This window comes from Numida meleagris, chromosome 1, assembly GCF_002078875.1.
Source record: "Numida meleagris isolate 19003 breed g44 Domestic line chromosome 1, NumMel1.0, whole genome shotgun sequence".
Classification (NCBI taxonomy): domain Eukaryota; kingdom Metazoa; phylum Chordata; class Aves; order Galliformes; family Numididae; genus Numida; species Numida meleagris.
The window spans coordinates 178,771,813-178,784,737 of NC_034409.1; the positions used below are offsets into that span (position 1 = coordinate 178,771,813).

Genomic DNA, 12,925 nt, shown 5'->3' on the forward strand with positions numbered 1-12,925 from the left:
TGTGTTTATATAAAAGCAGTAAAATGATAATACGAAAAACACTGCCTGAGTTCCCACGACGAATTTAACATCATGATAATCAAGTAAGATCAAAGTCTTTTTATAGTAATTAGGTACTGGCACTAGGCTCACAAGCCAAATCATGCATCTAATGTACCTTCAGCATTAGCCTGTACACATAAAATTCTTTCTTTATTGAGAAATAAATGTTGCTCTTCCTACTATCCTTAAATTATGCTTTGGAACCTGAAACTGCCACCTGGCTTTGCATTCAAAAGACTGTTTAGGACAAGATTATATTCATGCCAAAAATCTGCTAATACAAAAACATCCAAGAGGTTTTTTTTTTCTTTAATTGAAGATGACAGAATCATAGAATCACAGAATGGTTGAGGTTGAAAAGAACCTCTGGAGATCATCTATCTAGTGCAGCCCTCCTGCTCAAGCAGAGACACTGAGCATATCATTCAGCATCGTGTCCAGACAGGTTTTGAACATCTCCAAGGAAGGAGACACAACCTCTCTGGCCAGCTTGTTCCAGTGCTCTGTCACTCATAACAGTAAATAACTTTTTCCTCACGTTCAGACAGAACTTCCTTTGTTTCAGTTTGTGCCCGTCACCTCTCATCCTATCAACGGGCACCACTGAGAAGAGTCTGGCCTCACCCCCATCCTCCTGACATCCTTCTTTTAAATACACATTGACTAGATCCGCCCTGAGCCTTATCTTCTCCAGGCTAAACAGGCCCAGTTCCCTCAACCTTTCCTCATATGAGTGATGCTCCAGTTCTTTGATCATTTTAATAGCTCTTTGCTTGACTTACTCCAGGAGCTCCTTGTCCCTCTTGTACTGTGGTACTCGGAATTGGTCACAGTACTCCAGGCGTGGTCCCATCAGAGCTGAGTAGTGTGGAAGGATAAACATCCTTGACCTGCTGGCAATATTCCTCCTAATGTTCCCCAGGATACCACTGGACTTCTTGGCCACAAGGGCACACTTCTGGCTCATGGTCCTTGCTGTCCACCAGGCCCCCCGGTTCTTCTCCACAGTGCTGCTTTCCATCAGGTCAGCACCCAGCCTGTACTGGTGCTTGAGGTTATTCTTCCCAAAGTACAGGACACTGTACATGCCAGTGTTTAATTTCATGAGTTTCTTCTTTGCCCATCTATCCAGCCTATCAAGAGCCTTCTGAATGGCAGCACAGTGCTTTGGTGCTTCGGCCACTCCTCCCGGTTTTGTATCCTCGGCAAACTTTCTGAGGAGGCACTCTGCCCCTTCATTCAAGTCACTGGTGAATAAATTGAACAACACTGGACCCAGTATTGACCTCCGGAGGATACCACCAGCTGTGGGCCTCCAACAAAACTCTGTGCCACTGATCACAGCTGTTGGAACTCTGCCATTCAGCCAATTCTCAATCCACTTCACTGTCCACTCATCTAGTATGTACTTCCTGAGCTTACCTATAATAATATCATGGTAGACAATGTAAAAAGCCCAGCTGAAGTCCAGGTTGGCAACATCCACTGCTCTTCCTTCATTTGTCCATCCAATTGTCTCATTGTAGAAGGCAATCAGGTTGGTTATGCACGATGTCTCTTTGGTGAATTCATGCTGACTACTCCTGATCACCTTCTTGTGTTCCACATGCTTAGAGATGGCCTCCAGGATGAGCTGTTCCATCACCTTTCCAGGAATGGAGGTGAAGCTGATTGGCCTGTAGTTCCCTGCATTCTTCTTGCTCTTTTTGAAGACTGGGGTGACATTTGCTTTCTTCTAGTCCTCAGGCACCTCTCCTGATTGCCATGGTCTTTCATTGATGATTGGGAGTGTTTAGTTTTCTTTTTGTTGCTGATGTACTGGAAGAGGCCCTTCCCGTTTGTAGCCCTGACATTTGTAGCCAGATTTAATTCCAAATGGGCCCTGGCCTTCCACATCACATTTCTGCATGCAGGATGTTTGTTTTAGGAGGTTGTTTCTGTTTATTTAATTTTCTCAGTATTTCATCATGTCTATTATTAGAGATAAAATTCCTGACTAAAACAGACCAGCAGTTTGGTCTAGCTTGAGCGTACACATTTTTCTATTCTGAGTTAATCTAATTTTCTGCTGGTACTATGTGTAACTCAATTCAGAACTAGAATGTTTTTAAAAGTCGTGCCACATCCTGAAGTCAGATCACTGACTTGAATTTCACTGGATAATTCATGTTGCTTGGAGTTAATATGTAATGTCCAGATTGAACAGCCAGTCCTCTAGAGCAGACAACAGGACCAGTCTAAGACAGTCAACAAAATCTGGGGCCAAATACTAAGATAAAGCTCCTTTCAATGATTGTAAGACAAGACTTACCTATGTAGCAGTAGAGTATGGGGTATTTGGTTATCAGTTTTACATACCATGATTTCGGTCAGTGGTGCTAGTGCAAATTACTGTTTTAACTGTAATGTTATATGCTTGAAAGACAGCTCTTCCACCTATACTATTGCTATGGAATGTTGCATAGTTGTGTTCCCATATTATCAGGGCCTCTGCAATCTTACAACCTTGGATGCTCCCGCTAAAGACTTGTGAGAGCTCACTTCTACATCCATACTTCTTTTGAAGCTACTCACTTCACTCTACAGAACCATAAAATTTAGAAGAATGTATGTTTGTTTGTGTATACATATGAATATGATAATTTCTTAAATTCTTGTTATTAATATCCAGTGCTGACAGGGCTATTGATATGGGTTAGAATTTAATTATTTTGTGGTTATAGTGAGAATTTTTATGGAAAATGTTACACTAATTTTTTATGCTGGCATAGTAATAATGAGTCAGGAATTGGCATGCTGTTCTCTGAGTTGGGATATTAGCAGGCATTACGTACCAGAGGTACTTTCTTTTGGCTTAGCTGCTGATCTGACCATCTGTGGGCATAAAAGATCCTGGGAATATTACTGTAATAACCTAGTTTAGTGACTAAAGTTCATTATGTGTAATGGCATTCAGATGAACTTTCCCAAACTATTGCTATTGCTTTGTTATGTTGTCCTGCTCATATATGCAATTTTATGAATTTTAATCTGCTATCAATTATGTTGAAGGTCCAAACAAAACTGTCATTGCAGATTGTTTGCAAAGGTATGGAACACTAATCCCTTGTAAATATTGATCATTGTATCTCTGCCTATGTGCACAGGCCCTGCCTTGAGATGATTAAAGGTTACTGTCTGCAAATGACAGATGAATGACTTTCGTCCCATTATACCTCTTGAGCATGAAGGTCTCTCATCACACTATTCTTCCAAATTGTAAAACCCACAAGTAGTCTAAACAAACAGTAAGAAGTTTGGTGATCCACTGGGATCTTATCAATGTTATAAAGCATGCTGAATATGTATTAAAATAAAGGGCCTATTGCACCCTGAGAAATGAGATAGCTGCTCTTCATTTCTGTTAGAATTCAGGATCAATTTTAAGGTGTTTGACTGGTTCACTAAAATTTCATAAATTCAATACACTGAGGGAACTGTGTAATTTATTTCTTGCTGGATATTTGCAATTCACATAGTTTATTTATACTTCTTTTTCTTCTATCACAGCTTAGTACAATACAAATATAGCTGATTTGTAACTCTGCTATGTGATTTAGGGTTAGTATCAGATGAGACAACATAGCATATCCTCCCTAAAATAAGACAGAAGAAAATGTTTAACAACCATCTCAAAAATCTATTTTTTTCTAGTTTAAAAAGTAAATAAAAAACTGGAGTAGCATTTGATAAACATTTATATTCAGAGACTTCTATTACAGATATTTTCTTTCCCTTGTGCAATACCAGCCTTATCACTTCTGTAAATCAAAACCTTTTGAATTGCTCTGATGGAGACTTGAAGTGACATTTAGAGATATAACAGACCTGTCCCAACTAATAGCAGTTTAGAAAGTTCTAAGGGGCACGGGTTTTTCAGAAGATAGATGAATGTAGAAGCCCAGAATAGTGAGGCTTTGTTCTCCTTTTCAGGCAACAAAAAAGAAATAATTCTTTCTTTCTATCTTCTTGCAATGCCCCATATCTATAATGAGAAAAGTATTTTGTCTAAAGAAAAACAAAACAAAACAAAAAAAACACAACCCCAGCTACTGAAATGAATGGCTTTACGATGCTTATTGAAAGCAAATGGTCTGACTTTGCACTTCTCATTGAAAGCCAAAACTTGCATCCCAATAACTTATTATTCAAGCTGGTAAGAGCTAAGTCCTTTGAAAAGCAGCATACAAGAGGGGCCAGAAAAGCAGAAACGTCTTCCATGTCTATGTTAGCAATGGCAGGTATACACCCTTGGCTGGGTGTATTTGCACAATAGACTGCATGTGACATACAGTTAGGGAAAGTTAAAACTTAGGGAAATTATAGTAAGTTCTGGCTTCCAGCAAGGAAGAGGAGACAAGGCAAGTGTAAACCTAACACTTAGCTGGCTGGGACAGGGAGCTGAAAGCATGAGGGATTGAAATGGCAGGCAAAAATTACTACTAGAATGAAGCAGTGTGTTTCAGGCATCCAAGGGTACCATTCAGGCATTCCCAGCTATCACTGAAAACAGAGGTTTCATGGGTACATAACTAGCGAAAAAAACACTCTTAATGATGTGGAAAAATACTGAGAAAATAGACAACAAAGGGAAGATGTGATACAGTAGCGATACGTGTATTTGACATGAGTGTCTTCTTGTCCTATAGGTCTGAAATTTGAGGAAATGCAAGAAAAATTTGGGGAGGAATTCTTCAATATCTGCTTTGATGAGAATGAAAGAGTTCTTCGAGCTGTAGGTGGGACGCTTCAAGACTTCTTCAATGGCTTTGATGCTTTGCTGGAGCACATTAGAACTTCATTTGGAAGACAGGCCACCCTGGAATCCCCATCTTTCCTATGCAAAGAGCTCCCTGAAGGCAATCTCATGCTTCATTACTTTCACCCACATCAGATAGTGGGGTTTGCAATGGTGGGAATGATAAAGGCAGCAGCAAAGAAAATTTACCGCTTGGACGTCGAAGTAGAGCAGGTCACTAATGATAAGCTGTGTTCAGAGGGGACGAACCCAGGTAACTGCAGCTGTCTGACTTTCCTTATCAAAGAACATGAAAATGCAAATATCACAAAAGCACTTCCATCAGGAACTTCCCAGTCCCCCTCAGATCTGAGGATTAGTATCAGCACCTTCTGCAGAGCATTCCCCTTTCATCTGATGTTTGATCAAAACATGTTTGTTCTTCAGCTGGGAGAAGGTCTAAGGAAGCAGCTCAGATGTGACACTCACAAAACTCTGAAATTCCAAGACTGCTTCGACATAGTTTCTCCTAAGATCAGTGCCACTTTTGAACGAGTCCTCCTGAGGTTATCTACCCCCTTTGTTATTCGGACCAAACTTGAAGATACTGACTCTGAAAATAAAGACAAGGTAAGAGCATTAATTTGGAAGGACATGTGTGTATATGTGTGTGATGAGAGAGGATTTTTTGTTTAGAAAGAAGCATCTAAAGTACTGTGTATTGTGGAAAGCTCAATTATGCCTTTCAAATGGGGTTAAGTGGTATTCCTCAGACAAGTGAGTATTTTCCTAAATTATTTATAAGCTTTGCGTGAGCTGTTGTAGCAAATCATGACATTGCCATTGAGAAAATTCTCTTCTGTGAAGTTGCTTAGTTCAGTTTGAATCAGAAGAGTGAGGATTTTTAGAAAATGCCTGTATCTACTCCTTAATTTCACTCCAGCTATATTATGATAACAATAATAGTTATTAAATAGTTATTAAACTGGGGAATAGCTTTCAATATATTTTCTGAAAGACTCTTGCTGCAGGGTTCACACAGCTACTTTTATATCCTGCTTCCCAATTTAGAAACACTGCTTTTGTGTGTGTTTCTTCTGATCTCTCACTCTGCTTTCAATGAACCAGAGCTGTAAATGGTACCTGTATCACTTAACACTAGTTTTAATGTTTCCCAGTAATTTAAAATAGTACTTGTTCTTCTACTCTGCCACTTCCTTCAGTGTTTCAGAAGAGAGTTACCTTAACTAGTGAGCCCTATATTGAGTTCAGTGCATCCCATGTGAAAATATCTTCTAGAATAGGCCTCCACAAAGACTTGGATGAGTTTGCCTTATTGCATATCTTTGAATTAAGGGAAAACTTTTTGCTGCAAAGTGAGATTCCAGCTTTATGCACTAACACACATAATACTTTGTGCTTACTTTGAAAGCATGTGCTTGGGTTCTTTGGAAATAGTGCTGTCTTAAGTGAAATAATTATTGATTTTCAGAGTTTTTAAGAATTAGTAACCAAAAATAGTCAATCCTAATCCCACTGGATACTTGCACACCAAATTTCTGCTTAAAGGTGGCACGTATACAATTCAGATGATCTGGATATGGCTCGAGAAATTCCACCTCTGCTTTGCTGCTTACACTGGGCCAGTGTCAGAACATCTCCTGTGGTAGCAACATACTGAATTCCAGGCCCTTTTCAAAATATTGCCTCTTCTGACAGCAGTAATGTTTCCACCTTCTCTTTCATACTGCTCTTTGGCACCAGTAAAAACACTCCTGCTTCATTTTCCCCTTGAAACAACATATTGCCCCAAGAGAAGCAAACTAGTGCTTCTCATTTTGTATGAATTCATGTATTCAACATACTTAAAACCAAGAGGGAGCTTGTTTTTCAGAATATATCCTCAAAGTCACCCGAGCCTGTAATTATGAAAAGAAAATGCTGCATGAAGAGTTTGGAGTTTAGCTCTGAGCTTCCTTGTGACACGGTTGTTTATCTTTTAAAAGAGGTTTGTGCCATCCTCCTTCCTTCCCTGAGCCTCTCCATCCCTCTCAGATGTCTTCTGCCCTGGGACAGAGTCCCAGCTCCTTGACAACCTTCTGCTCCTCCTGAATCTGCTGTAAATCACTCTGAAGAGGCAGAAGAAGGTTTCTGGTGTGTTGACTCACAGTTTTTCTAATTGTACATTAACAATCAAACAAACTCACTTTCTTACCTAGACAGCTATTGTGTACCTGTGGCTGGCTCACAGGAGAAGCAACGAGGAGTGGAACTTGCGGGAGGCAGGTTTAGCAGCCAGTTTAGAAAGCAACTCTGCTTTCAAGAACTTGTTCTGTACCATCAAGCTGAGTCATTACAGGCAAGTAATGAATTCAATCAGCGTAGTGCCCAGCTGCCACTCAGGAGAGTGACCCTCTCTGCCTTAAAGCTGTGTAGAGTCAGACACTGAACAGCAAGTGTCAGCATACTAACACAGTGGGAATTTGCATTTCTTGAGAGGTAATTAAAAGGAAAGGTCAGTAAAGGAAATCTTCTGTCTGCCAGTAGTTAGGAGTAAAATGGTGTCTTGAACAGTAAGGTGTAAATGAGAGATAAAATGCTGATGGCAAGGTGCAGGAGACCTAGTGTAAACCTTGTGCTGCAGGTATGGGAATTAATTTGAGAACAACAATGTAGAAGTAATTTCTTCTGAGTCACTGATTTTGTAAGTACTTCCCAAATGTTTCTGTGAATAATTATGGAATTAAACAAAGCTCAGCATGTGATTTTGCTGGATACTCATTTTTTTTTTCTCAAAATGAAAGGCTGCACAGACTCAGAGAGGTCGTAATTGCCTTGCTTTCATAGATTTTGAGAGAAGTCACATGGCAATGCTGTAATCTCATGCTCAAGTCCTTAATTTTCTACTGGATAGACAAAGTAGACTGAGGTTTGGAAACTTTATGATGTGCTCTATTCCCAAGGCCCAGGTCATCACGTATCTCATTTTGGAACTCTTTTCAATAGTTGTTTGGAAGTTAAGTGTTGGACCAGTAGGTCACTGCTGTGAACTGGATAACAGAAAGAGTCAGCAGTAACTAGTATTACCCTATTTTTGTGTCACATATGCTTATTTAGTTTTACTAGAGTTGTGTCCCACAACTAGTTTGTCATCCAACAAAGCAAAGTGCAAGGTTTTGCACTTGGGTCAGGGAAATCCCAGATATGTATACAAACTGGGAGAAAAAATCTTGAGAGTAGCCTTGCTGAGAAGGACTTAGGGGTTCTGGTTGACGAAAAGCATAACATAAGCCAGAAACATAACATGAGGCAGAAATGTGCATTTGCAGCCTCGAAGGCCAATGGCATCCTGGGTTCCATCTGAAGAGGGGTGGCCAGCAGGGACAGGGAGGTGACTGTCTCCTCTATTCTGCCCTCATGAGGCCCCAGATGGAGTACTGTGTCCAGGTCTGGGGCCCCAAATGCAGGAAAGATGCGGAGCTGTTGGAGAGGGTCCAGAGGAGGGCCATGAAAATGATCCAAGGGCTAAGGCACCTCTCCTATGAGGATAGGCTGAAGGAACTGGGCTTTTTCAGCCTGGAAAAGAGAAGGCTGCGAGGAGACCTCATTGTGGCCTTCCAGTATTTAGAGGGAGTTTATAGACATGAGGGAAATCAACTTTTTACACAGGTAGATAGTGATAGGACAAGGGGAAACTGTTTTAAACTAAAGGAGGGGAGGTTTAGATATTAGGGGGAATTTTTTTACTGAGTGGTGAGGTGCTGGAACAGGCTGCCCAGAGAGGTTGTGGATGCCCCGTCCCTGGAGGTGTTTAAGGTCAGGCTGGATGCGGCCCTAGGCAATCTGATCTAGTACTTGATCTAGCAGCTGGTAGCCCTGCCTGTGGCAGGAAGATTAGAACGTGAGGGACCTTGAGGTCCCTTCCAACCCAAGCCATTCTATATTCTATGATTCTATGATTCCAACTCTGTTTTCTGATGAAAGTATGTCACAAATCATGATCTTTCCTTAACTCAGCACCCAGAGTCAAGTTAAAGAACATCTGTACTGACTTTACAATTGTTAAGTGCTTGTTCTATTTATGCAAAGACTCATTGTGTGCTTTGGTTTACTATGATTTCACAGAATTGCAGAATGGTTATGTTGGAGGGGAGCTTTGGAGGTCATCTGGTCTGATCCCCACAATTTGATAGCTTGGATTTATTACAGCATGCTAAATCTGTGAACTACAGCCTATGAGGTTTGGAGCAATAGGTTGCACTTACTGCTGAGGTGCACATGCACCTTTGTAGAAGCACAGCCTAAGTTAGTCATTGCAACAAAGAAAGCAACAGCAAGAAGGAAGACTTGGATTGTTTTACCCATAATGTTGTTATCAATATTGATTCATTAAAAAAAAAATAGTATTACGTCTCTGACCAATCAATACTGTTGCCTTTGTTCTCTTCTAGCAGCTGGTTTTGGAGAAAAGAGAAACTTCTCCCAGTTAAAGAATTCTTTTGTTATTATAATGCATATCATGTCTTACAGAATTATGCATGACAGATGGGTTGCGGTAGCCAGGGTGTTGAACTAACTGTATATTTTTGCTTGCTTAGATGCAGTATTATAGCAAGAAAATATTTCCAGTCTTTTAAAGCATCCAACAACAGCTTTTATTTGACTTTCCACAACACCTGTATTACATTTGCTGACTAAATGCTCCATTAAATGATACTTTTTTCTGTTATTAATTTACTGATATTCATCATTCATTTATTCTAATATGATCAAATCAGAATCTTTAGCACAGAGCCTAAAATTATGCTCAAGACTTCACAGAGATACTCAAATGCATCAAATTGTACTAACTAATCTAGAATAAGACAGATTTACTTTCAACCTTTCTTTTGTGCCGCCTTCTGTCCTTCCATTTTATTATCCGCAGTGCTGAAGTTACCCATGCTGATGCTTTTTTTTCCTTCTCGATCTTATTTTGGATACTCAAAATTTGCTGTATGCACAATTATGGCTGTCCAGTATGCATACAGCTCTTTAGATGTATAAAAACTGAATGTGATTGGTCTCTGGGGTTTTTAATTTTCTCATTCAACCAAATCCTTGGTATTTTTGTTGTTTATAGTATGGCATTACCCAGATGCCAAAGGAGAGCCCTGCTGCTCTACTTCTTATACTAACATTCTGTTGTTTTCTACATTTCACACTAATTTTTAGTCAGTTTTCTTTCTTTTAGTCAGTTTTCTTTCTTCTTTTTTTTTATTTTACTAACTGGAGAGCTTCACTTGCATACAGTCACTATTTCCTTATTATGGATATTATACCTAAACAACAAGATCACAAATATTGCACTTTCTATGGAAACTCATTTTACATCACTCTATCTGGGAGCAATTATTTATTGAAACAATCAAAAATATGTTTATTGTAGAATATACCTTGATGATGTAGATTGCTTGTAGCTTTACACGTGGTTACTCCATAAGAGTTTAATGAAAGTGGAGTCCCATATGGAGTAAGATATTGTTTAAGTTAAGAAGATAAGGCCTTAACTTACCTGCTGGAGTGCTCCAAAGCCCCTATCAAGCCCGTCCACTGAGGTTACCTTTCCGTGGAGATGCTGTGTGTGTGTTTTGTTGGCTGCAAGCTCTGTGGCCAGGGCAGTAGCTGCTTGCCTCGTTCTTGGCAGGTCCCCTCACCCAAGCAACTGGCTGGGATGCACTGCTGTGCCCTGCTTGGCAGCATGTCCAGGTGCTTGCACAAAGCAAATGCCCTGTTTACAAACAGGTCTCTCCCTGACTCTCTCACCCATACAGAGAGTGTGCTGACATGACTCTTTTAAAAAATGTTTTACTTGTGAGCGTTACTTGCGTTGTAGCAATACCCCTCTCTGCCATCTGAGCTCCTGCAGGACTTGTCTTTCTGAAACTGTGACTTTACATGCTTGCTAAAAACATGCTGAATTAGGTATTACTGCTTTCTTAGCTTAAAGAAAAAATAAGGTTGAAAGTGAACCATGAAAGAAATTTGGGTCTCTGCCAAACATTTTGCAGCTGTGTTTTCCCTGTACTACTGATCTCCTGTTCTCTTTCAGACTAACAGCTCTTTTCCATCTTTTGGATATTCAGTGGTCTTTGACTTGCTGTTAGGCCTCCTTACACTTTAATTCAAAGAACTTGTATAAGAATAAAACTTGCACCTAAAACTGCACTAACTAAAGTGGTCAGAATTTTTCTGGCAGAATGTTTTCCCTTTGAATATGCCATTTTACTAAAATCACAACTTCCCCAGGAATTCAGAAAAATGTGCTGGGAAATAATTGCCTTGTTATGTGTTAAAGAATTTTGTTCACTTATTTTAGACTTAAATATTTTTTACTAGGAAAGACTTTTTTCATTATAAATAATAATACAATATTAAAAAAATTAAACATTATTTTTGATAAATACAATCCTGTTAAAATTTTATATTGCAAGAAGTTCCAGATGCCACATATTACTCAGATTATCAAGAAACACCAACTCTGTAATGATAAAACATCCAGTAAAATGGAAGTGCCAGCTTTTTATAGCTCAGTTCTACTGACTGTGCAGGCTGTCTGAGCCACCACCGCTGCTGTTGCCAGTGGAGAGGAGAGGATTGTGGTAGATGAGCTAGACACCACCAGCAGGAATTTGTCCCAGTGCACTGATTTAAATTAATTCATAAATAGATAAAAAATAAATCAGTCCAGAGCCAGGATTTAAAAACTGCATATATATACCCAGAAAGTTAGATTCTATAATGTGTAGATGGACAAGAGTAAACAGCCAGAACTTTAAAAAAGCTGATTTACAAACAACATTTTGAACAACAGTTCATTTTAAAATGTAAGCTGGTTCTGTGTAAGTTAGATGAGGATTTCCCCCATTCATTCCCACTGATCTGTTTAACTATGGAGTAATTATTCTAGTCCTTCCATGGTATGAGGAACTGCCATCTCTAGGTTAAATATTTCCTTTCTCAGCTCTCTGTTTGCTAGTTGTGATCTAATCTAAACTGCATCCATTCCAGGCAAGCTGATTCTCACAGTGACTGACAGATGATGGTTAATGAAAAACATAAGAAAAATGTAAGCTTGCAGTGTTCCTTCCTTCAGTACATCCTCCCAGTTTTACCTCCCCAAGGATAAAAGCACATCCTACTCCAGTGGCACCCAGAGGGTGGTGCCTTGTGGACCCCACAGGACTACTCCATAATTTTCTTCAGCCTCTTCTGGGCCAGGAAGAATTTATAGTGTCAGCTCCTGTGGATTCCTGTGGCAATAAGGTGTACTGTTTACTAGAAACTCTGTGAAGCTGAGACCTCTCTGGTGGCATGAGACACTTCCAGCCAGGTCAGTGGGGACCCTGTGTGCAGGAAGTCTACTTGCTCATTGCTTCCCCATTGCTCTTCCCCATGGTGTTTGCTGACCATTAGAAAATGTCTGTAATAAAATACCTTTTTTTAAAATCCACAAAGAACATTGTCCTTTGTTTTATATTGAGTCTATTCCTTATCTGCTACTTTTTATTTGTATTCTGAACCAAGTGAATGAAATGAGTGGTCCTGACATTGGCAGACTAATTTTAAATCCACCACACACAATCTTGAAATGTTTTGCTATTGCTCTGTAACTGTGTTTTTCCTCCTCTCCTAATAAAATTCAAATGAAGTGGCCTGAAAGTCATTCTAGCATGAGGGACATCTGTCACTTCTGATCTAGAAATTCTAATTTTTCCCAGAGCTGATTTATTCACAGTCAGTCAGACTTCGACACTAAGCTCCCATTGCTTTGCAGGCTGCTGGAGCTCTCAGAATCAAATTGTGTCTTCACTTTCCTCTGATGCTAATATTCCACCCGTTTGCTTGTCAAAATGTGTTTAGACTTTGAAGGATTTCAAGATGAATTGGATTGGCTGCCTTGACAGCTACTAGGGACTGTGATGGGTTATGAGAAACAATAGATGACATGACTTTCTTAACTCACTAACAGCTGTGCTTTGGAGAACTTATAATAACACTGTGAAAGTGGCCCAGAGTTTTTAATATTTCTTCTTCAAGAAGTCCAATGAAAATGCCATTTTTAAA

At 39.7% G+C, this 12,925-nt stretch overlaps 1 protein-coding gene across 1 annotated transcript in view; it reads left to right on the plus strand.

Moving 5' to 3' along the window:
* Positions 1-12,925, plus strand: part of GUCY1A2 (guanylate cyclase 1 soluble subunit alpha 2) — a 130,650-nt gene that overhangs the window by 9,944 nt on the left and 107,781 nt on the right. Inside the window, exon 4 of the mRNA XM_021407673.1 lies at positions 4,731-5,449. Coding sequence (XP_021263348.1) covers positions 4,731-5,449 — 719 coding nt within the window. The remainder of the gene's footprint in view (positions 1-4,730; positions 5,450-12,925) is intronic.